The 26,542-nt window shown below is 36.9% G+C and overlaps 1 protein-coding gene across 7 annotated transcripts in view; it reads right to left on the reverse strand.

Annotated features, from left to right (window-relative positions):
• si:ch211-200p22.4 (phosphatidylinositol-binding clathrin assembly protein) overlaps positions 1-26,542 on the reverse strand; it is a 77,421-nt gene that overhangs the window by 26,476 nt on the left and 24,403 nt on the right. For 5 of the 7 annotated variants that reach the window (XM_067401462.1, XM_067401466.1, XM_067401461.1 and 2 more), the window contains exons 3-11: positions 17,863-17,938; positions 17,680-17,782; positions 17,380-17,473; positions 16,772-16,883; positions 11,172-11,278; positions 8,946-8,987; positions 8,519-8,539; positions 2,043-2,128; positions 789-924 (exon numbers count right to left, since the gene is read on the reverse strand). In XM_067401462.1, the coding sequence (XP_067257563.1) occupies positions 789-924; positions 2,043-2,128; positions 8,519-8,539; positions 8,946-8,987; positions 11,172-11,278; positions 16,772-16,883; positions 17,380-17,473; positions 17,680-17,782; positions 17,863-17,938 (777 nt within the window). The remainder of the gene's footprint in view (positions 1-788; positions 925-2,042; positions 2,129-8,518; positions 8,540-8,945; positions 8,988-11,171; positions 11,279-16,771; positions 16,884-17,379; positions 17,474-17,679; positions 17,783-17,862; positions 17,939-26,542) is intronic. The other 2 variants (XM_067401464.1, XM_067401463.1) reach the window with 1 other exon arrangement.

A 26,542-nucleotide genomic window follows, 5' to 3' on the forward strand; every position in this document is an offset into this window, starting at 1 on the left:
AAAAACTACTACATCCAGTACTTTGTATGTCCTCCATGATTTTTAATGACAGCACCAAGTCTTGTAGGCATAGAATGAACAAGTTGGCGACATTTTGCAACATCTATCTTTTTCCATTCTTCAAGAATGACCTCTTTTAGAGACTGGATGCTGGACGGAGAGTGATGCTCAACTCGTCTCTTCAGAATTCCCCATAGGTGTTTGATTGGGTTCAGATCAGGAGCCACTGAAGTTTTTCAGTCCATCTTTTTTCAATTTTTGTATCACTTTTGCTACAGTATTCTGACTGGTAAGTAAAGCTTTGCTGATCCTCTTGTAGCCTTCACCTTTCTAGTGTAAAGAAATTATTTTCTTTCTCAGGTCTTGTGACATTTCTCTTCCATGTGGTGCCATTGCTGACAGCATGAAATGGGAAGGGGTTTTAACACGTTTTTATTGTCAACTGTCTGCTGGACACCTGTGTAATGAATAATTAGACTCACCTGTGGTTAAATTCTTGTTAAATTAGATATTTGTAGTCTAAAATTTAGCTTTGCTCCAGAGACTTTCAGTGGGGTGAACTCATTTTTGCATCACCCTAATTTGAGTAAAACTGAAAATTTTGTTCTCTAAGTTATATTATTAACCTTACTTTCATGTTATAAGTTAAACAGATGTTATATAAAACGTAGTCTTGTCAACATTTTGGAAAAAATGAAAATCAGAATAACATCACCTCCTGTCTACAGTCCAAACTGATTAGCAATTAGAACATTTTCATTTACATAATGGGAGAGATTGTGGTCTACCTTGAGTGCTTGCAGACGGGCTTGCTCCTCCTCCAGTGCCTGTTGCTTCTCCTTCTCGTCCATCCTGCTGGATGAGAAGGAGAAGGACATGCCGGTGTTGGACAGGGTCGACACCGCATTGGACAGAGTGTTGGCTCTGCAGACAAAAACACAGATCCACATAGAAGTGAGATTTCATTTCATTTCTTTGAGACCTGATAAATTCAACACTGTTCACAACCCCAAAAATAAGTATGTGGCTATTATAAATCTCTTGCTAATGGTTTGTTGTTGCTGCATCAAGTGCTTCAACATATTGTGCCATAAAGTGCTGTAAGAGGTAGCATATATTAGTAACTTGCATTTGACTACATATTTTTTTTTAAATGATACACCGACATGAGATGAATAAGAAGTCATTAACCTAATTAAAAAATAAATGAATCACATCATAAAAGCATTTTATGTTACACAAAATGGGTCGCTTATGATGCCCACCATATGTTGTTATATGACCAGCCACTCAATTACTCTTGTTCAATCACGTGACTTTATCCACTAATTCGCCATATTTATGATCAGTATCTAGGCAATGTAATGGGTGAATACAAATCACATGATACCAAAAAAACATTTTGACAGTTTAAAAAAATAAATAAATAAATAAATAAAAAAAATTATATATATATATATATATATATATATATATATATATATATATATATATATATATATATATATATATATATATATATATATATATATATATATATATATATATATATATATATATATATATATATATATGTCAGTGAACATTAGATTTGGTAGGGTCTAAGCTAACTAGATCTGTAATATGGATCAAATCCAATGATCAGCATTTATCTTGTTATCTCTGTTCACTACTACTAATTTGTCCCATTTATGGTAATGCAATCCTTTTTTTCCTCATCTATTGATAAATATGATAAACATGGAAGCTCAACTGTGCTTGCTTGATGCGCTAGAATGAACCTCATTGGTTCTCGCCCATCATGTCAGCGCAGTTGAGCATCTGTTTCCCATATTTGATGAGCTCTAAGTGAGTTATGTGAATAAAAGCCTAAATTAAATCCGTTCATCATGTAAAGCAATCATGATTGTTCAGAAGAATTGGATTAAACAGCTCAATTTATATGGATTTATTTTACGAAGTCTTTATTACTTTACAGACACATGCCCAAATGGGGCTTTACAGTGTGACGCTGGATTGTATAGATCTCTAGGGTTTCGCACCTGTTGTCGGCAGAGAGCTCCTTGGTTTTCTTTCCCTCAAGAGAGGCCAGGTGCTGCTCAAGAGCCTCCAGGAGACTGCTGGGAGCCTGCAGGAGAAAGAGACGAGTTAAGAACTTAACAAAAACATATAGCACCAGTTTAAAGAGTACACACTCACACAGTCAAACACACTTAACACACATACACCCACTCAATCCACCCGAGTTTCAGAAAATAATAACAGGAGCATGCTTTAAGGTTTTGTGAAGAGGCGTACAGGCAAAGGATAAACAAGCACAGAAAACAAAAGAGAGGAAGAGTACAAGTATATAAAGAGAGGAAGTGACATGCATACTTGAAGATCCAAACCTCATGACAGACCCGTGAGGTCACTAATATAAAAATCCATAACATTAAACTCTTTACAATGGCTTTTGGAACTAGTACTTAAGGGTTTCTGCGAGACATTTTTGTGTTTTGAGTCGCAAATCTAACTAAAACCTTCCTCTGAGCCCTTTATACCGATCTAGGATTTGTTTCCTTCAAAAATAATTATCTTAACTACAAGCATTACACAGATCCAGATCAGCAAACACAGGATGTGTATGTTTGCACCTAAGAGCACACACACCTCATGCTGCTTCATTCAAATGAGAGCAAATGTTAGCACAAGTCAGAGCTCATGGTTGGTGAAAAGAGCAGGTGCTTTGTGCCAACTTTCCAGAACAGACAAATCATGTATAAACTGCTCTTACAGACTAAGGGTAAGGTAAGCTCTTTGACTGAGCCTAGCTGGCAGCGCTGGCAAACATGTCTGGATCTGATCTAGGTTGGCTTTTTCTCCACATCGCTGAGAGGGCAGTTTGGGCCTAATCCATCCCACAGAAAACAGAAGCCAAAAGAGAGGAAAAAATACATATGCAGCAATCTACAATTCAAATAGAAGTAAAAAAATTCAACTAAGCTGGAAAACGTATTACTTCCACAGAAGTGAGATAAAAAGAAAGATGAAAGTGACAGCTTTTAATTTGCTTCTTTCCTGTCTGATTTGATTCCCTTAGAGAAGAGACGGCGAGAACAGGCTTTTGATTAAATGGCTACATTATAGATGTGCGTGCCGGCTATGCAAAGGACAGTGAGGTTACATGAATACTTCATCACAGTCCTACAAACGAAGGGCCGCTGGGGCAGTTTTCTCACGTAAAGGAGAAACCGGTCATGGGGAAAAACATATAGCTCTCGTTCTGTGCTCAAGAGCTCCACCTCCTACTTTGATGGCCAGGGGGTTTGCAAGCATGAAGCCGTCATGCAACCCAGCAGGAGATTTGCTTTTATGCTGATCTGAGTCAACGATTTGATCAAACCATAAAGAGACAACTGCACGTCTGGCCTCAGATCAGCAGAAAAAGCGATGTACAGCCATGCCTGCAAAGTGACAAGGCAGAAGAAGGCAGTTTGGGCCACATTTAATCAGTTAGCCTGGTTTTAAATGGATGAATCTGCTGATGCAGTCATGAACAAACTAGGGCTGGGAGATATAGCTAAAAAAGTTAACTCAATATTTACTTTTTAATGATATAATAACACATATTTTTATATATATATATATATATATATATATCAGAGGTGGGACAAAGTCATTGTTATGCAAGTCACAAGTAAGTCTCAAGTCTTTGCCCTCGAGTCCCGAGTCAAGTCGAGTCAAAGATGAGGCAAGTCCCAAGTCGAGTCAAAAGTCAAACCCAACAAGTCTCAAGTTGAGTCCAAAGTCCTACCATTTTAGTTTCGAGTCATTTCAAGTCCTCTTACCACAGAAATAAAATTTATACAAATCATGTATGTCTGTAAGATTTGTATTTATTTAAACTTCTTTTTATACAATGACATTAATCAAATACAGTAAAAAAATTTAAAAAAAAAACATAAAATTTTCATTTTCACAAAAAATAGGGGTGCTAGGGGGGCCATGGCAAGCTGGCATGAAAAGTACAGCAAAACAAAATAATTGAATGAATTAAATAACTAAAGTAAACCAAATTAAAACAAAAATAAGCTAAACAATATTCCCATTAGTTAACATTATTATACAAACGAAGTAAAAACGATTGAGCCTATTTTGCCGACGTTGTGCACTGGGTGGGGGTGAGACCAACTTCATGCAGTGATTGACGGGGCGGGACGGGCACATGATCGGCTCAGAATGCATTTTCAAATTGCACATTGAATTTTGCTACATTCATTGCGGGACACTTAATGGAAAGGCAATCAAAAGTGTCTTACCTGTGACTGTGAGTGTAAATACAATTAAGAAAAAAAAAAAATTTAAATTACAATTTTGCTACAGTTTTTGCTTGAACATGTTAATAATTTCTGTGATACATTTTAATTTTAATTTTGCAACTTATAAAGCGTTAAAATTATTATTCAATTTACATATTAAAACTAGTGTATGAAATGGCAAATGTAAATTATATAATTGAATTTTCATTTTCATTTTCCACCACACATTGCACAAATGTATGGGAAAATTCAAATTTAAATACAGAAATGCATTGCCATTTTGCATATTACATTTCAAATTGAATATTGCTACACATAAGCTTCCATACAGTTCAGCTTAGTTGTGATTAACCAAAATTAAATAAACGACCTCAATGAGGCAGCACACCAGCAACTCTGAAACTGAATAATTGAAAGACTAAAACTGGAAGGCCTGTTTTTGTCAAATTGCAACTCGTTTTTTGTCGACTACCTCATAATTGTTATAGCTGTGACAAGAAGGGCGGGCGAGAGCCGTGAGGGAACGGCGCGAGGCCGGTGGCGCGAGTGATAATGAGCATCACGGCGCGCCGGCCTCGAGTCTCTCACGGAGGAGCTCCGGAGGCATAAAAGGAGGAGCGACGTCAGTGAAGGACGAGAGAGGACCAGGCCTGGACTTTATTTTATGTTTTATTATGTTTGTGTGGCCGGCAGATGTCCGCGAGGGTCTGCCGGCATTACTTTCGTTTTGTATTTGTTTATTTTGGTATTAAACTTTTGTTGAACGTTCGCCGGTTCCCACCTCCTCCTCCCCACATTTACGAACTATGTTACAATAGCCAAACGAGACCCTATTGATCATTTTGCCAACTGGCGCGTTGTTGCTTGTTGCGCTTCAGTGGTTGTCTTGCAATGTGCCTGCTTAGATGCTGTCGAATCAAACCAACCTGGGACTACAGTGATTGGATGTCGTGCAGGTAACGCTTGTGCTTTCTGCATGCACATAGGTGGTGCACATTTTTTTTTTCACAGATGCAGACACACTGAGAGCGGCGCGGCCGTATTAACATTTTTTTCCCAGGTTTTCATGGGAAGTAGCAAGTCTTCTCGAGTCAAAAGGCGCAAGTCCAAGTGAAGTCACGAGTCATTGATGTTAAAGTCCAAGTCGAGTTGCAAGTCTTTGTACATTTTTCCGAGTCGAGTCTGAAGTCATCAAATTCATGACTCGAGTCTGAAGTCATCAAATTCATGACTCGAGTCTGACTCGAGTCCAAGTCACATGACTCGAGTCCACACCTCTGATATATATATATATATATATAGCAGTGAGCAGTGAGTTTCTCTTTTGTAGTTAGATTAACATTGAGGACAAAAAAAGCAATAGGAATATTAGGTTGCTGTCACTTTAAGAGCTACACGTATCCAACATACTGTTACACACACGTTTTCTTTCTGAACTGTTTACGTTCAATTAAGACATAACTGACTATGTTTTACAAAGGTCCTGTTTCCACCTGGTATTAAGATGTGTTTTGGTCAATCGGATCACAAGTGGACGATGCTAAATACAGATGTAAACGGGGTGTAAAACGTTTTGAGCTTGTCCACTTTCTAGGGGTGTAACAATGCATTGATATAGATCGATACATCGATCTAATGTCTAACGATCCGATGCATCAATGCAATGCGTAAAAACATCGATACCTGTGGGCTAATTAAGAGGCACCTTTGTTTTAACACTCTCCACATTTTCACACAATATCAGTCTATGCATTATTGCCAACGTGTGTATTCTCATTTAAACTACCTCTCAGAACTTGTGAAAGACACTCGGGACAGTTGATGGAACTGTCACTGAAAGAATATGGTCAATAAACATAGGAGCGCCGCGCGCTGTGACTGTGTTACTTCAAGCACATCATTCTGCACACGGGATGTACGCAAGTGCTTTGTGCCGCTCTGTATTAGAGCCTTTATAATAAATTTGCACAATGAAAGAATATTAATAGCCTGTCTTGTTTTGTCCTACCTATAATATGTTGTTGCCTGCGCTACCTGCGCTATACATTAAAAAGAAATGTCTTTTAATTATGTGTGTGTGTGTGTGTGTGTGTGTGTGTGTGTGTGTGTGTGTGTGTGTGTGTGTGTGTGTGTGTGTGTGTGTGTGTGTGTGTGTATTCATTGTTTATCCGTTTTTTGACATTACACATTTTAGCACAGAACTAAAATACTTTGACTGTTGTCATGTCATAAGCTGTCATTAGATTACTGTGCGAATTTTTTATTTGTGGATGTCCCAATCCGGGTTCAAGATGTGAAATTTTGAAATAAATGTTTGTTATATATTTTGTTGCAGTTGTGAGTTAATAAAAATTTAAAATATCGAAATATAGATCGAATTGAATCGTATCATAACCGTATCATAGAACTTTTTGAGGTTTCGATATTTTCTGATTCGCTGGCTATGAGAATCGATATTGTATCAAATCGTGATGAACTGTGCGATTTACACCCATACCACTTTTGACCACTTCCAGAGATAGTCGAAAACACATTCGACCGGATTGTTTTCGTAGTGAAAATGCTAATGTGGCTGAATGTGTTCGAACAACCACAAAAGATGGCCTACTCTCCACCATAAAACTTTGAGCGGTGTCTGTAAAAAATGGATGTGATTGACAAGCTCACGCGTCTGCGCCACGGCATGCTTAATCCACTCTGCACGCTTTGCAATCAGCTTGTGCACACCAGCTATAGGGTGAATAATTTGTTTAATATTATGTTAATTTGCTAGTTAATTTGTTAATTTAAAAATTTACTTAATAGACATCCTTCTCTGATATCTCCATTATGGTCTATGTTTGCTCTGTTGTTGTGTTTCTTTGTCTGAACGCAAACACTACACAAACTGGCATGGTATCAGAGTACGAGTATGAGTACATGAGCGCAGTATCAGGCCCGATACAGATATCAGTGTATCCCCAATAATAATAATAATAATAATAATAATATGCATTTATATTATATCATTTATATATAAAATAAATTATTCTTGTAATTTCAATAATAGTATGTGGAACAGCACAACCATAATAGTAATAGACAATAATAATTACACATATTTTGCAAAAAAAATGAAGGCATATCAGTTTTAATTTTTATATGCCCCAGGTTTAATTCAAAAGATGGTTTGTTAAAATTTTCAAAAATATGTTTGTTAAAATTTTAACATATTTCTGCTGGGACACACTCAATCTCACACACATTCCTATGGCCAATTTTGCATATCCAATCCACCTAACCTGCAAGTCTTTGGACTGTATGGGGGAAACTGGAGCTGAACCCGGAGGTGACGCAGGAAGATCATGCAAACTCCACACAGAAAGGAATCCTAGCTCGAAATGGGGACCTTGCTACCGACAGTGGTACCCATAAAAACATGAGGTATTTATTCAAACGTACATTAAATATTGAAAAACATAAGTCAAATAAAGTTAAGTAAAATACAATTAATATGCAATATAGTGCATATATTTAGTAAAATGTTCCTCTCTGGAGTTCATTTTTGTGGCTGAATAATGAGTTTTAAATTGCTTTTCTGTGGTAAATGTAACACTGCGTGACAGTTCACAAGCCGTTTTATTGACGTCTTTCTGCGGATGAAACACTGAGCGATGACATGTGACATGATATGGATTTTGGTAAGTTGTACTTTATCTTTCAACATACCTTTTGATGTTCATACATGTTTATTTTGTGCTGTAACTAGTAGTAAAACGGAAGAGATGAATTGCTCACATGCGCTCCGTGCTGCCGCTTCGCTTGAACCGAGGCGCTAAAGGGATATTTTACGCCACATTAAAGAGTACACATTCAAATTGTACAAATTTTGTGATAAAATTTACAGAATCTGAAAGCTGAGACTTTGTTTCATACCATACAAAGCACAAAGCTTATTGCCATTTATTGGATGGGAGACATGCTAAAAACATTTGTTCATTCATCAACTGAAAACAGCATAGACTGAAAGATCGATTCTTGGGATTTAAGAATTTATATTGGTTCTTCAAAATGAAAATCGATTCAAATCGAGTAATCAATATTTTTAACTCACCCCTATAATAAATATCATTACAATATTAATGATGCAAGTTAACAAAATATTGAATATATCACCCAGCACTAGTATTAGCAAAGATTATGTCAAATACAAGCAGTGCATATAACCCACCACCTACAAGGTAAGATCCTCTAGTCGTCTGAAAGGAACAATAAACAATGTGTTACCACAGGAGAATAACCTTTCAATTCAATATAATGCGTTAACCCCACTCTGTAATGTCAACAAATTCAAACACATATCAAATTTACAAAGTGCAGATCCATAAAGCTATACTGAAATAGTGTGATCATCACTAAACAAGCATTTGAGAGGGAACAAACAGAGAGAGAGAGCAGTGTTTGATATTTGATCTAACTAATGTCTAAATAAATAACAGTGAGCATGGGTAAAAAACAGCACATCAGACAACAAGAGAGAGGACGAGGACAGGGGGAACAGAGAGAAAAGAAAGAAGGGAGAGCAGTGGTACGATGGACGACACAGCAGCAGCGTTGTGAGAAAGAAGAGGAAAAACAGAAAGTGGAGATGAAATGTACACTGACCTGAGTGAGATCTGGGATGTCACCCTGATCAATCCCAACTTGCTGTGTCATAAACAAAAAAAAAACAACAAAAAAAAAACAGTAAACAAACAAACAAAGAAACGAGGGGGAGGGGAAAAATAAGAAAAAGAACAAACATAACGGATCATTACCTCATGCAGTGACTAAAAATGAAAGAAATAACAGAGGTGTGGCATGCCAAGAGCCACAGAGGACCAATGGGAACGGACACAGACATTGATAAGGTCTCACACAGCTGACTGTGGTGTGTGGAGTGATTAACATTCAAAAACAATTTTGACAAATGATGACTTTTAAATGAGACCCAATGGGGGTAAAACAGCAAATTAGACAAGCATCTTACATGGTGATGGACACTGTTCTCAGACTCATTTTCAAATCAAATCCCTGAGATATTTGTTGCATCAGAAGAACAGCCAGTCTGGAAATAGACCAGACAGTCTAACGGCTGGCTGAATGGACGGAGGGGGGAATTGTGGGAAAGGAGGAGGCAGCATGGAAATTCATCAGTGTCAGAGAGAGAAGAGGGAGTGAGAGTCCTATTAACACCAAATACAGATCTTCTTCTGGGCCAGAAGGAGAGAGAAACAGGACTCTGAAACTTTAAGGGTCTCAAGCCGCGTGAATCCACAGTACGAACAACAGCCATTAACGACTACAGTATGAATGACAGGAGACAAATGACAAATCTTTCCACACTGTATACAGCAGTCTTAGTGGGGTACAATTCATGTGAAGTTTTCCTGCACTTTTGGACTAATAACTTTCGATAGATTTTAGATAGCTTTTACAGTCATTCATGATTACTGGATAAGGATTATTTTGTATCATTGTAGAGATTGCTGGGGGTAAATTCACATATGCACATTGCCATTATGGGGTTTTTGAAAGTTTCTTATGCTCACCAAATCTGCATTTATCAGATCAAATATACAGTAAAAATAGTTATATTGTGAAATATTACAATATATAATAAACTGCTTGTATTTTAATATATTAAAAAGAAAAACTCCTGAATGTTAATGTATGTCAAGTAATACTCAAACTATTAAAATTTAAACAATTATACCTGGTGTACAAATGTACTTAAATGAGACCCTAAATTGATAGACTGATGCTATATAATGCTGATTTCGGTCTCTTTTTATCTAATGCCCATTTATCCTTGATTCATACGAAGATGAAAAGCAGTGATGACCAAATCACTTTTGGTAGAGAAGGCACATGTATATGCTTATGGGCACAGTCCATGAGGACTGTGCAATGCAGTGCCAGGACACTCAATATGGTCTATCTGCATGCATCTATCCAGTGAATATGAATGCCAGAGCATCATGGGATAGAGAGATATATATGAGAGAGAGAGAGAGAGAGAGCGAGAGAGAGAGAGAGAGAGAGACTGTCAGACCTGTCATATCAAAATACCCTTGATTGTGTGTGTGTGTGTGTGTGTGTGTGTGTGTGTGTGTGTGTGTGTGTGTGTGTGTGTGTGTGTGTGTGTGTGTGTACACACTGTGTGCAGAATTATTAGGCAACACTTCAGCTTGTGATTCTTATTAAGTGGGGGTCATTTTTTAGGATCCTTTACCTAACCTAAGCCTCTGAGATCCTGACACCTTGCACTTCTGGAGACTCCAGGTTGGTTGCAGTTCAGGAAAATGGTGGCACTGGAGACTAAAGCGTTCCTGATGGTTTCACACTTAATTCTTCACCTTAACTCCTTATTCTTTTGCAGTTAACCTTTTTCTTCACCTGTTTTTGTATGACCCTGCTGACCCCATGAGCGTTTTGCTGTCCAGTGGTCATGCTTTAACTTTGCAATTTCTAGTATTGCATTAGTATTGCATCCTTCTCATGAGCATTTAATAGTTTTTGACATTTCAGTCTGTGTTCAATCTTTTTGGCTCATTTCACCTGTAAAAGAAAACCTGTCTAATAATTATGCACACCTAAATAAAAGGGTTTTTTCATTTCCAGCCTTCATGAACAATTATATATCACTTATAAATGATTAAATACAGATTAATAGTAGTTATTAAAATTGATGTGGTATGGATTTGGTCAAATTTGTGTGTATATTTTTTTATATAATATATATATATATATATATATATATATATATATATATATATATATATATTTATATATATATATATATATTTATATATATATATGGGTGTGTGGGTGTGTGTATGGCATTGGTACCTCAGCCACTTTAAGGAACTCTGACAACTTTGTCATCCTGTACAGAAACTTCTTATAGATGTCCAGAGCATCTTTACACTGGTTTTTCTTCATATCAAAGTATTTCTCTGAAAACGGAGGACAGAGAGAGAGAGAGAGAGAGAACAGAGAGAGAGCAGAACGATTAGCAGAGTGACTCAAACAGATAAAGACTGCAATTACCCATCAGAGGACTGTCAAAACACTCCTGGCTGACAGAGACAGGGGCATATAAAAGCTGCTGTAATGGTTTGCTCAAGGACAGCTAGCACTCTAATGCATTTTCAGACCATCAACCTAAATGGCGTATGTTACAACATAAAAAAAAAAAAAAAAAAAAAAAAAAACAATAAAAATAAATGAATAAAGGAAAAATGACTGGCTTAATGACTGAATAATTAGTTTTAAAAAAAAGTTCAGAGTAAAAAGCAGCAGGGACTAAAAGGGAATTATATCTGCTAGACTATTAAGGAGGTCACACACTGGAAGACAAGTGCCACATAGGGTCACAGGCAGGACAAAGCACAAGTATTTCAAATAGAATGCACCATTTTGTTTGTGAAAAAAAGGATCTTCACCCTTTAACAAAAACTTGTGGGTTGGTCTGGAGTGACATATTTTACAGCAGGTTTAGATTAGGGATGCACAGATACCACCTTTTCCAGAACGAAGCCGATACCAAAGCTGTCATTTTTGGTACTCGCTGATACAGATACCTGTATTTTCACTGCATTTGTAATTTTTAAATATAAGTTAGAGAAACCAAAAGAATATGAATCATACTCGTTGATTTAAATTGTTGAGCAAATTTATATTATCTTCAGTTATTTTCATGCTTGATCATGCCTGTTGAAATGTATTGTACAAGCCTCTGTTACTTTCATTGTTCATTTTATTGCTCTAAAATATTTTATCTTTCATTTATTAGTACAGCGCATATTTAGAGCTGCTTCAGCAGGGCTCCATGCCAAGTTTTTTTTTTTTTTTTTTTTACTGGCCTGGCTGGGTAAGTAGTTCAAATATTTAGATATGTACCAGTGAAATATCACAATTCTCTATTACAATTTTGATACTACAGCAAAAGCTACTAGCCTAACTAATGTAAATTTAAAGCACCATGAAGCCCTAAAACACATTTTTTGAGATGTTCAGAGATATGTACATGTTGCACATCAATGAAAAAAACAATAGTACTTATGTTTATTATTAAGTGAAAAGTGGTTATTATTTTTAGTTTTTCCTGAACTATTTCATTCTTCCAATTTAAAAAAACAAAAGTTAAACCAATGTCAGTGAGTTTAATTTAAAGTGCTGATTGGCTGCTGTGGCTGGATAGTACGAATGTACATTAGCAGTTTTTGAGCTTTTCTCCATATTTATTTCATGAGAATGAACTTGTTTAATTCAATCACTACGCTGTATTACGCATCTCAGTGGAGGATTAAAATGTCACGAAAGACCGTTTCAGTGCTGTTCATTACCTCTCCTGTTCAGCTCTGTGCTCGGACACACTTGTCGTAAATGTGTATTTCCTCAGTAACACAAAAGTTTAGTTTGTATTTTCCCCACAATGCTGTCAGAGCTGGAGTTTGACCATCAAACATGTGGAAAATATGACTCTAAAAATATATAAGAACACACGGAGTACACAAGATCGCTTTCTGCATGGAACGCCACGATGAGTTTAACAGCGCTTGCAACGTGGATCATATATTTCATATAGTGTCCGAAGCAAGCGTTTTTGAAGTTTTCTGGACATATTTCATATACTCTAGAGCTCTAAACATGAACCAGCACCGTGTATGTGCACATATTTAATCATATTTGTCTTCTTCAAATGAAAATATATGTGCAAATAAGGACAACAGTATGTCTGATCATGAACGAGATGATATGGTGAATTATTCTGATACCGAAAATACAAAGAAGAATGGACAAAAAAGTAACTATGCCTTTATTCTTTCTGTTAAACTGACTGCAGTGCTTGTAAATGTAATGAAAACTTAGACCTTTTTATTGTTTTGTTTTTTGTTCTGCGTTTCTCTGACGTTCTTGCTCTTGTTTGTTGTCATATAGGGTTATATTTTTAAAATACATCAAGGTGCCCTCAACTCTGTGTTTTTTTTGTGGTCATATTTTAATATTCATTTGTCTGAATAATGAGTGCGTTATAGGTCTGTGTTTTATTGGTTGTCTTCCCCTTTTCCCACCCTCTACACACCCACTTTTTCACAGCTTTACACACCCATTTCACATCCACTTTTTCAACTCTGAGGTGTGAACGGCCAGGCTAAAACGGGGGTTGGTTCATGACACTTTAAAACATTATTAATGACAAGTAAACAGTCAGTAATAAAATAAGAACAAATAATCCACTTACAAATAAATACAACAGAACAAAGACACAAATCAAATAAACAGTGCTTTTTTTAGATGAACACATGAGTCTTTATTAAGTTACTGAAGTCATTTTGTCAAAAGCAGTGAATGATTTCTTGTTAGTGATTAACATTAAAAACATAGCAGCAGGTTTATTAAGCTGTTGTCCCTTTAAGGCCAAATGCATGGATCTAGGGCTGTGCGATATGACGATATATCGTTACCACAAAATAAAATGTCTATCGTTAGAGATTTTGCTATATCGTAGTATGTAGATATATTTCACTATTGACACTTCAGAGTGATGAAATTCATGAATGAGAATATAAAGAGCAGGACATGCTTGATGTTAAAAATTGTTGTAAGCGCAATATATCCTGAAAAGGAACTGAGTGCAGCGCTCGTGCTGACTGGCACACTGCCAAAGTGCACAATAAGTAGGGGTAGGTGATATACTGGTAGACACGATTAGCCGGAAGAAATTAGTCAACTGGTCAAGATTTTGGACTATCGTCTCTCTCAAGGTTACGCTCACGTGAGGTTGCTATGCTGCGCGGTAACAAAAGATTTGTATGAGTTTAAAAAAAAATAAAAAAAATTGTTTTTAAAAACAAGTGGTTTTAAACTGTTTAAGTGCAATTAGCAGCAAAAGACAACTCATTTCAGCATATGCAAGTGCTATCTGAGAGCATAGACGCACGACGAAGCCGCTGTTCATAGAGCATGTGAGGACTGAACTGCGTGCTTTTTGCAGCCTATTTGGGCTTGGAACGGTTAACTACACATAGCTAAAGTGCCCACTATTTGGAAGTAAACAGAGACATTTATGTCTTAAGTGAATGTACAGTTCATTAGCCTCATAGCATAATTGCCCAGATCATATTTCAAAGGCAGATATCACAATTTGGCCAAAAAATTACTTGGGCAATTATGCTATGAGGCTAACGAGTTGAGAAAGTCAAGGTTCGAATTAATGGATAGGTGCAGTCAGCCTTAAAGGGACAGCATCCAAATTTACCTGCTGTCATATTATTAATGCTAATCAAACAACAAAAAAAAGAGAAAATCGCTCACTACTTGCTTTTGTAACTTTAATAAGAATAAATGTATATTTAATGTACACTGTAAAGACTATGCATTGTTTTTTATACCTTTACTTTATACATTTTCTAGTGTTTGAAGTCTTTTCATGTACGTCTATTTCGTCTTCGTTCTATTGTAGTTTGTTTTCTTTGCTCTTTCTTTATCACAGTGTATTTGTCTTCAGTAAGCTTGAGAGTTATTTTAGGTTAGTATTAATTTTTTTTTTTTCATCATATTGAAATTGATGATTAATTATGAAATTTCAATGATATGGAAAAAACCTTATTTAAAGCAAAAATAACTATATCGTGATATATTGTTATCATGATTAGATTTTGGTCATATCGCCCAGCCCTACACGGATCCAATATACTGTTACAGATGCATTTTATTTCTCAACTGTTTATGTTCACTTAAGACATAACCAACTATGTTTACTCACAAAGATGGGCGTTTTTACATAATTTTGTGTGAATTCATCAGTTCAAGTGCAAGAAGATGTGAAAGAGAATTTAATGCAGTATTCAAGCGCTGTCTGAGACGCGGCTTTCTGGGCACGTGTTTCGGAAGTTTGCACACAGTAAACTTCTTGTCCTGTAAACATTCTGTAATAATGTAAGGAACCACTCGTTATACATAAATCACATAAGAGTTCAAGTTTTTACATGCATATAAGATTCAGTTTTAATCAAAATGATGAATGTGTGCAGCATGCAACAGAAGTGTGTGCTCTCTCTTTTTACCATCAGTTAACGTTAGTAATATGTGCCTCGTTTTAACTTCTTTGGTATTGACATATCCGAACGAACTACAAATTTTCCAGCGATGTCTGTGAAAAAGGGATGTGCGCTCGACAAAGTCACGCTTCTGTGCCGCTGATGTGTAACAGATGTGTAATGTATTTGACTAAATATAACTAGTTACTGTACTTAAGTATCGTTTTGGCTATCTGAGTATCAAATATATTAGCAACTTTTACTCTCTGCTTGACTACATTTTTGAACAAGTAAATGTACTTTTTACTCCAATTGTGATGAAAAATGCAATTACACATTACATTTTGCATGGCACCTAACTTTTTCTGCAGCAGTTTATTTCTGCTATAAAGAAGCGATATCGCCATCTAAGGGCATTGAAGATACTGTTGAAGATTGAAAATCTTGTGCGTTTTGCCTTTACTCACCCAAACTTGTTGACAATGCTACTTCACGTGAATGTGAGTGCATTAGCAGGTAGTTTCTGAATCGCAGGTGTTTGATTTGAGGTCATGACTGCAGCGGGTGAAGAGGCTGAAAACCCTTTGTAGATTTTGACTTTCTTTGAATTATTTTATTTATCCACTATATTGATAAGACCTTTTTGATGGATATTGATTGACTTATGGCCTCTTTGTGCACTTGAGCTTAACTGAGACTCGAGAGTTAAGTTTGTAAACGTTCAAGAGGTTGTTGTGTCGACCTTGATTTATTGCAATATTGAGGTGATCAGTTTCATTTTGATTTTAGAAAATAAACATGATTTCTTGTCTAACAATCAACTGTTTCTTATTTTCATCGGCACGTCTCTCAGGTGTTGAGGACTAGTACATCTCTGAGCCTACATTCAGCATGAGTAAAATACTCAAGTACTGTTAAAATCAGATACTTTAAGACTTTTACTCAAGTCGTACTGGAATTGGTTACTTGTAACAGTCATTTTCGACGTAGCGTATCAGTACTTTTACTCAAGTATGGTTTTCAGGTACTCTTTACACCTCCAGACCCCAATTCCATTAATTTGATACATTTACTTCATAGACATCCTTCTCTGATATATCCATTCTGTTCTCTGTTTGCGATGTTCAAAATGGACACATTTTCTATTAACCACAGGATTGATTTCAAAACGTTTATTTGTGCTACAGTGATCCCATTCAGCTTGCTCCTGTAATAAGCAAACTGCAGTTCATTTTGGATAAAAGTATTGCAGATTAGTAATTAATATGTATAATGGACAGGAAGACACAAACTCTTGTGATTCAACTGTACTGTTCTTTCCACAGAAAGCAATAAGACTTAACGCCATAGCAGAGCATGAGAGAAGGATGCTTTCCAGAGTAAGAGGGAGTGGATTACTCTTACCCAGCAGGTTGATGACGCCCTCATTATAGGCAGCAAACAGACGGATGGAGTCTTTGAAGAGCAGCATGAAGGCAGCGTTGATCACTCCGTTAGTGAGCTCATTAGGGTTAGCCTACAGACAAACACCCACACATCCACACAAGAGAGTACACATCATACCAAATAGCTTGGACTGAATCAACTTCAATGTTGTTCTGTTAAAGTAGGTTTTTCCAACCTGGGGCTTAGGGGTCACCAATCTTACTTGAATTTAAGGGAACTGATTATCACTTCAATCACAAGAGCAATCAAATAATCTGTGCTGTAAACACTGGCCCATCTTTCCAAGCAGAGTGAAAAATCACTTTCATTAAAAGAAGGGAATAAGAAGCTTTTCACACTGTACATGTTTATGCATTGTGTCTGCACAGGTTGTAATTGTTTACATATGCACTACTTTTCAAAATTTGGAGTCAGTTAAGACTTTAAAAAATCCCCAATCTTTTGAATTGTAGTGTATGTAATTGTTTTTTTTTTTTTAAATAGGGGTAATGAATCATGATTTAGGCAGTAAAACAAAGACAAGAGAAAATAATTGGGAAGTTTTAAAGAATGCATGCATCACAAACCTGGAAATCCAGCAGCGCATCCAGCTGGTTTTGAATGATAGGCAACGTTTTGATCAGCTTCTCCGTGTTCATGGTGCGCATGACTCCATCAATACTGCACCACAAACAGATAAACAATCAGAACTCGCCACTTACTCGCAATCTTAATTAGTGCTTAAAAAATTAAGCTACTTAATCAGCTTTTAAAAACAACTTAATTATCGGCATAATGAGCTAGCATGATTAGATTGTGTCCTGCTGAGGCAATGTGTTTGACTCTAGGCAGACCATTTTATGGAGGCAGAACTGAGGTGTACCTACCCTCTCTTCATCTTGGTGAAGTCCACAGCCACTAGCCTATAGGAAAGAGCTTTCTCGTTGAGATATCTGCTGTACCGCCTGATGAATGTGGACATGTCATAACCTGAGGGACAGAACGAGGGGTTTATCATCAGTGTTTATGCGTACAATGCTTTAGAGAGAGTAAAGGTGTTTCTTACATACCTTGTAATGCACCTTTATCAAGGAAATTGTTCAGATTGAAGAGTGTGTTTCTTGAGGCCAGATACTGAATGAAACGCTGCAGGTACAGAGAAGAGATGACACAAAAGTGTAAAGTTATATACTAGATGTGATTCTGCAGCTCTTAATCTGTCAGTTTGCGGGAGCGACTTCATCCCTGACATGCGGAAATCCCCCACTGCTGAATTTGCAGTACACTTTGTGAAATCTAGACCTGTGTACAAGACCAGACTCCTCTGAGCTCTCTTTGAGCTGCCAAGTATGTCTGCTGCAGATCCCTTCCTCCGTCCAGCCCAATCCCACCAGCTCACACAGCTGTGGGTTGAGAAAGAGAGCAAAGAGAAGCACACAGCATTCTGGATGCTGTTGTGAACGGACATGATGGGAGTTTTGGGAATGCAGGAGATTTGCACCAAGATATGATGCGTTCCAACGTCATTCATGCATGTAGTGGACATGACGGATAAACAGAAAGTAAAACAGACTCTTGAACGTTCGTTGTACCCTAACACAGACCTCAAAACCATCTGGTATAAAGATTGTTTGGATTTGATCACAAGTAGTTAGTGATGAATAGAAGAATAATCATGTTCTATCAGGGAAATCATATTGTAATATAGCTGTCAATCAACCACTTTACTAAAACAAGGGTTTAAAGTCGTGATGTAACGGAAGTTGCGGCAGATCTTTTCTGCCGTATTGTGACATCCATATGAGTGAAACAGATTACAGAAAAAAAAGTGTAGGATGAGGACTTTGTTCTTTTCCATCGGTTGTTGATTGGATGGAGGGATATCTGAAGTTGATTGTGAGAAAGGGTTTAAGCTGAGAATTCCAACATAAGTCACCAGAGAGAAACATGACAAGAGTATCAAGTTACAGGAATATCAGGTTAAAAAGTTAAAATTAAAAATTAGAAGGTCAAAACAAAATAAAGTGTATGCATGGATGAGTAGTACACAATAAGATCAATAAGTGATTTTTCATTTAATGCTGACTTTAACCTTTACTTATTGTGCATCTTGAACACAGATTTTATTAACCGGGGCATATGAATAAAACAAATAGTTTCTCCTATACTGCATTCGTCAATGTCATTTTTGGGACACTAAAAAGTTATCAGCCACCAATGCAGTAAGTGTAACCTTGATCTTGTTTTGTAAATCAGTGCACCAGTGAAATAGGAAGGAAACATACTAGTTTTTACGTAGGGGGATGGTGCCTTAGGCTTGTTTCACCTCAGGGGAGAACCAGCATGAGGACCTGGTGACAGGCCCTCCAGTCAGGCAAAATCTGCTTGGTACAGAGGAATAAAATGGTCCTGGCAGGGGCCATTTCTGCCTGTGGCAAAAGTATTCAAAGGTCGAGAGTCACTGAAATCACTGAAGGTTCCTAAAATGCCTCTGAAGGAAAGCGAGGTTTAAAAAAAACGCTGCATTCCTAGGGCTCTGCTTAAGTTGGCAGATAAAGATTGGACAGTTATGTGTGCAAATAGAGGGAAAGAGGCCACCCACCCTTTGAAAAAACCAATGATCTCTGATCTCAAAGGAGCTCATGGTGCCTGGGGTGGCCCTGGTCATGTGATTATGGCTTTGAGTGAGGTTCCTCAATCTCAGCCTGTAAAAATTCAGCTGCATTTTACCAACATACTAATGTTAAAAAAGGACAATGGGGGATATACTGATGTAACACTTGGCGTGCATGGAAAATATCAGCAAAAGAAAGGTTAAAAAAAACTGCAAATGTAATATAAATGTCGTTTATAATGATATCAGCCATAGTTTTAACAGCAGAAAATGAATAGAAATCTGCATTAAATAGAAATCCATTTAAATTTTGCAAACAAAATGTCATAAAATGTCACTATTTTACACAGGATAACATTTCCTTTATAAAAGAAAATATATAGTGTACCTGTCAATCATTTTGGAAGGGAGTCTCTCATTAGCATCTAACATTTTGAAAATCCCTGATCTAGCAGTGTGTTCCCAATCATTCTCAAAGAAAGCTACTGACATACTTCTGCTTTACACCCGACCCATTCCTCAAATGCTGGTCTACCCATAGGGATAAGATGAGAAGCGGAGTGAGGCAGACCACATTCAGACCATGAAGAAAATCCCCAGGAAAGCAGCTGTGCAGAGCTCATGCTCTAGCTCTCTCTGGCACCATGGCTTAACCTTGGAGAGAAACCTCTTGGAAAATGCATGGCCGAGCCAGCACCAAAATGCAGAGAATATTGCTCCATTCCGGAGAGTAGATCAATATGGATTACTAATTCAGTGGAGTCTGCAAATCCACGCTCGCCTGCACCTCTGCATGAAAGCCTCAATCTCTTCTTTTTTTACATTGCTTAGGTAATTCAAAATGGATGTCAGAAGTAAGGATGACAAATATAGATTGATAGGCCAGGAAGGTTCCTGCATTCTCTTCTTAGCAAATAATTAATGTGAGAACAAACCTCAAGTAGTGTCAGAGTGAAGCATCATTTATTATTAAGGCAGGAGGCACTTCGGCAGGGAGCTTTCTCTCCCAAACAGAGCAGCTTCTATTAACACAGCAGCTGAGGGAAGATATCAGCAATCTGGCAACAGGGATTGCTCATGTTTTAGCCACTGATTTTGCATGTGCGGTCGGGAACTGATCCAGAAGCAGCGCTGGAACTGCTGTTTGAAAACTGTATGTGTGCGTGTTTCTGTGCGAGAGAACTAACCCTGCAGGGAACATGTGTAAATAGGCTGTACGACGATGCCCTGATAATGTGCCGGCTGCTGGTCTTCGCTCTCTCGATCCATACGTGTTCTGAGGTTTCTATGGATACGGGCTGAGCAATTACTACAGTTAGAAAAAATAAAAGCTTTAAAAAAAACAGCGAGCACAAAAAGATGATGACAGGATGTGAAAGGAATCGCTTAGTTCAATAGCGATTATTTTCAAACACAAAACCCATTTTGTTTGTAAAGTTAAGAGATGGAATTGCATCTGATTCACAATGAATGACTGAACTAGAATGCAAAGTGGAAAAGGGTGACCAAAAAAAAACAAAAAAACCACCAAACTTTATGCACCATACAAAGCTATGTATTGCTATGTTTCACAATCAAAAAAAGTAAGTTATGTAAACCATTAAAATGAAGAAATAAAATTGACCCTCCCACACACTAATGTGGGCAACAGTTTCTTATAGCAATGAAGGAAAGTGACAAAGCATCATGGACAACTGTGCGTAGGAGCCCAATGTCATTGCCACTATGTCTACTACCACAGGAAAAAAAAAAAATGTTAATGGTCCAATCCAAAAAAGGGAGTAATCAATTCCCACACATACTTTATTCATACTCCCTACTTATGAATTACTGATTACTAAGAAGCAGCTGTTTGTTTTCAGCCAGATTTGCCATTCCTGCCTGCAGGGAAGAGAAGGAAAAAGACATCAGGGGAGGGAGAGGGTGTTTCATAAAGGTAATAATTACCTTACCTAGCGCACATCACTCACAAACAGTGTCCATTATGCAAACAGATCCCACACAGGAGAGACCTGAACTCCGAGTCAGCACATGACCAGAATGCTAATCAGCCCAATTCACAGCTACGTCAGAAAAGCCTTGAAAGTCAACAGCATTTGTAGTCCATTTTACTTTAATAATGAGACACATTTTCAAATTTGTATGTATGTGTGTGTGTGTGTGCGCACTTGTTTTATAAATAAATTTGTATAATGACATGCGTATTACACTGGTATTACAACGTAAATATGAAATAGGAGTCCTCATATTTAAAATAGCTTTAAAAACATACTAAATGTTTTATTTTAAATTCAGAATGTTTCTGTGATGGGTAGGTTTAGGGGTAGGGGGATAGAATGTACAGTATAAAAACCATTACGCCTATGGAAATGTCCTCACTAAAATAGCTAAACAAACCATTGTGTGTGTACATGTGTTAATACTTGGTCAAGTGATAAAACAGATGCAATGTCTTACACCCAATTACAAGCACTTTTGAATTATGAAGCTAAGCAAGATCTTGCAACTTCCCTAACTCCATGGATTATACATTGCACAACTGGTACTGCATTATATACAGCAACAAATTCATTTAAACCATCACACACAGCAAGGCTGAACTGCACCTTTTTTCTGCATTTGAAAGCACACTATGAATCAGAGACTGTTCTCTATAATTCTTCAGAAAAATGCACCAGATGTCAGACACAGAATCCCAGAACACGAGCTGAGCACCTGTGTTCACGCTCGCAGAGCATTTTCAAGACTGACATTTACATGGATTTATTAAAAATAGCTCTTTAAATGCTGAAACTTGTGTTGACATTAATCTTCTGTTAACTATCAGCAAGATTTCAGAAAGGCTGCATTAATTACAGCAATAGCCTAAAACAATGCCTACAGCTATTTGGCTATTGATTAACATTATCCAGGAGCCCGTGCAACCTATGTGACATGAGCTGTACAAGAAAGGCGTTTCAGATGTGGAAGTTAATTAAATTTCGATGTAAGATAAGAAGACTATTTTTCTCCCTTCTCTGGACTAATGCGCACTTTATAATGAGAACAGTAAATAAAATGGAGTCAATTTTGATTTTCTATAGACACAGCTGCATGAACAGTGATGAGACAACAACAGTGAACAGATCAACCAATCGCACATTGCCTAATGTTTTTTTTAATGAAGCAAAATTATTAACTGTAAGTGATAAATGTCTGATGTTTGACAATGTTTATAGCACATTCATTAATTCCATTCAATCTTCTGCTCAGTATTTGTGTATTTCCATTTATTAACAAGTTTTTGTTTTGTCTATGGGGAAATTTGTCTATTCCACACAAATAATCAATGAGGAAAACATGGACAGAATCAAGGAATCCAGTCATAAAAATGTACAGTATAATGCGAAATGTCATCAAATTTGGCAAATTTTGATAAATAAATCAAAAGTAGGAATGCACATTCAAATCACGATATGGACTATAGTTTCTGTGAATATTAAAGTGCAAAATGGCTGCTTTTTAAATCTGAAGTCTGCATGTTCCCTGCTGAATGAGTGGCGCAGTTTCGTCAACTACACATACTGAAACAGGTGTGACGCTCGTTGTGTTTTCAGCATCTGCTGTCTCACTATAGGAAGACACTCCCCAGAGCTGAATTTCCACAGCTTAAAAAAAAAATTATACTGTAAATGTTTTATGATTTCAATTGATTAGAAACGTTTTTTTGAAATTGAATTTGGGAAAAAGCAGAATTTGGTGGGTGGGTGGGGGGTGGGGGGGATAAAATTAATTTCATAGGGCTGTAATTTTTTTTATTTTTGTTTAACTTTTAATACATTGTTGTTAAAGTCAAGTCACCTTTATTTATATAGTGCTTTTTTTACAATGCACATTTTCAATGCAGCTTCATAGTGATAGCAGGAAACATAATTTTGGCTGCATAGCAGCTCTAGAAAAAAAAAATAGTCATTGTCCCGCTTCAGAAAGTTCATTACTGATTCATTTTCATCGTAAAAAAAAAAATCATTAGTTATTAATTTAGTTCATTTATCTGTATAGCAGCTCAGGAGACAGTGATGTACAGTGATGTCATCATCCGGCTCAGTTCAGTTCACATACAATTGTGTCAATGCAGGTAGAGCAGTAATGTTGTTGAATATTAGGTGTCCTTGACTAAGCAAGCCAAAGGCGACAGTGGCTTTTAGACATAGGTGGCATACAATTGTGTACGTTTTATTATTTCAATTAATTAGACATGCTTTTTGAATGCTACAATTTAATTTAAACATTTAATTTAAACAGAATCCAGCTTAAATGAAAAAAAAAGAAATCCACAAAAATTAAAACTGAAAAAAACATAATATTCTGTCAATACTTTTTTTATAGGGGAAAAAAAACATAATATTCTCTGTTAATACTATTTTTATAGGGCCCAAAAATAGTATTGACAGAGAAGTTAATGATGAAACCAAAGAGACAAAAAGTTCTCAGAGAACTGAGGCAGGTCTCATTAAATACAATCTAGGGCTGGGCGATATGACGATATTATCGTATATCGACGATGTCTTGCAAGTATCACGACGTCGATATTAAAAGTCAGTTACAGACGATAATCGCCAATTATCGAGAAAAAAAAAATAACAGTCCTGTAGTTACCATTCACATATTTATTCACATTGCATAAATGAAATATTTAGTAGCCTATAGTAGCTAGCTAATTAATTAGGAATAAAAAATCTATTCTGGAATCACATTTACTTATAAGGCCAGGAATCGAACAGGCCTAGGCTACTCTTTATAAAAGTAACATTTTAATTTTTCTTATTAACAATGCAGTTTTATTTTTAAAACATTCAAGCATTCCCGTAAACACAGTTTTGTCACGCATGTGTGTGTAACAGACTATACTGGATTTGTGTATTATCAATACCCACGGCACCAATAATGTACATTTCTGTTTAAACCGACAAGATTGTTAAATTCAAATTAAAAGGCTAAATTAAATTACAAATTAGGATGCATATCCTAAATGTCTATGACTCGTTAAAAATAACCACATTCGTTTTCCAGTGGTTTCGTTTTACACACGCAAACGACAGAAAAGGAGGATTCACATCTGCAGTGCAAAATAAACTCATTTAGCCTAAATAAAACGAATAAATACACAAAATATATTTACTTAACGAAACAAAACGAAAGAAAAAAAATGAAACCATATGCTGTTTTAATTTATTTATTTTTTTGCTACGCTTTCCACACAAACACGTTCAAAAGGAAACTAAGATGGAAGAAAGTGGTAGGCATTTTTTTTTTATTGTATAAAAACAAAATGTTTTGTTTTTGTTGTGAGTGTACACAGATTTGATTGAACTCTTTACAGTTTATGTATGACCAAAAATTTGTATTTTAAGTTGTTTTCACTGGTGGAAGGAAGCAGTTCAAGTGATCACGCCGGTGCCTCGCGCACACACTTCAGTAGCACTGCTTGACATCGCAGCCTGTTTATTATCAAAATAAATGAAACATAAAATTTACAAACAACATTTGTAATTATTTATTTTCCAAATAAAATAATTTAAATCAATTAAATGTAGCCTATCATCATGATATGTGTCTGATGTTTCTCTTCCAAAAATGAAAGAGAAACATCGGACCTTAAGAAAAAATTGGCAAGACACATTTGACATCAACATGCATCATTCTTACAATCACCACCAGAATGTCCACCTTCACAATGAACTCCGTTAAACTCAATTCAACAGTTCTCTTCACGAAACGAAATTAATTTCAAACACTTGATAAGAGCAGTGTGGAAATGATTAACAACACTAACATAACAACAAAGCTAATGTTTTATATTAAAGAACAAAGAAAGAGAAGAAAAACAAACCTTTAACCTTTAATTAAATTAAGTTTATGTCTACTGATTTGCAGGCTATTATCAGATCAAGTGCAAACAAACTGATGTGTGTTTACAGTACTTGTCGGCTATGTTGTCTCCGACGAGGACGGGGCGGACGGGGCAGGGCTCGGGTAGGCGATATTATCGGATATCGCAATAATTTTTAAGGCAATTATCTATAAAATATTTTTTACATATCGCCCAGCCCTAATACAATCTTTATTAAATTAACCCTTATTTGCACCTCCAGCTTTAACCAGATCCACTAAACTTCCCTCACACACACAACTCTCTCAAGTATTAGCTCACTCGCACACCCAGTCTTCCTTCGGTATCCAAAACCAGCCATTCTAGATGGACAGCAGTGGCAGTGGTGTCCCCATACAAGGTCAAGCAATTTGTCTACTGTGTGACCCCACATGAACCGGCTGATTAAAATTTCACCCGCATCTCTCGCTGTCCCTTGCCTTACTCTCTTTCGCTTAAAGTTCCTTATCCATAAAGTTATCTTAACCTAGATGTTTTTTCAAACCCCCCTTCTCTCCTATCTCTACTCTAGACAAGATGCACTCCCAGTGACATCAGTCACGCCACTATAGCGAATTTTGCGTTCGGTATCTGGGCCATCGGTGAGTGACATCGCCCCTTTTCTCTCCTATTTCGCACAAATGCATGTGCAAACGCCCTTATCAACACCACCTTATCTGTGGCCCTTCCTGTGCCCTCTTACAGGGATACTGCTGACAAACAAATGTCCTCCAAATGTCTCAGTTCCTCGACAGGACGTGATTACCATGTTATGGTATTAAAAACACACGGTTGGTTAAGGATTAAGACCAGTCCTGACCTGGACCAGACGTTCAGCTCCGATAACAAAAACTACCCCTGTCTGATTAGTGCCCCGTCATGCAGTAGAACAGGGTGTGCTGAAGGACAGTCCTGCGTGTTCGCTATCTCTGACACTGGCGAGCACAAGACGTATAGTGAAGGGCTTTTTATTTTATAGTCCAAGTGAATGAACAAGGACACATATGAGAGTCACTAGCACTGCCATTGTTTTTGTGTGAGTGTGTGTGCCATTGTTTCCTGCAGAATCTATAGTGCCAGAAAAAGCAATTATATCCATCCCAAGGTGTGAGCTTGCAGTCTAAATTGAATGTGATGAGATAAAAAGGACAGTGTACTGCGAAATAATGCCAGGGCAATACAATAGATGGCTTTTCTTTACTGGCTGCATTTAAAAACAAACATA

This window comes from Chanodichthys erythropterus, chromosome 11 (genome assembly GCF_024489055.1).
Source record: "Chanodichthys erythropterus isolate Z2021 chromosome 11, ASM2448905v1, whole genome shotgun sequence".
Lineage (NCBI taxonomy): Eukaryota > Metazoa > Chordata > Actinopteri > Cypriniformes > Xenocyprididae > Chanodichthys > Chanodichthys erythropterus.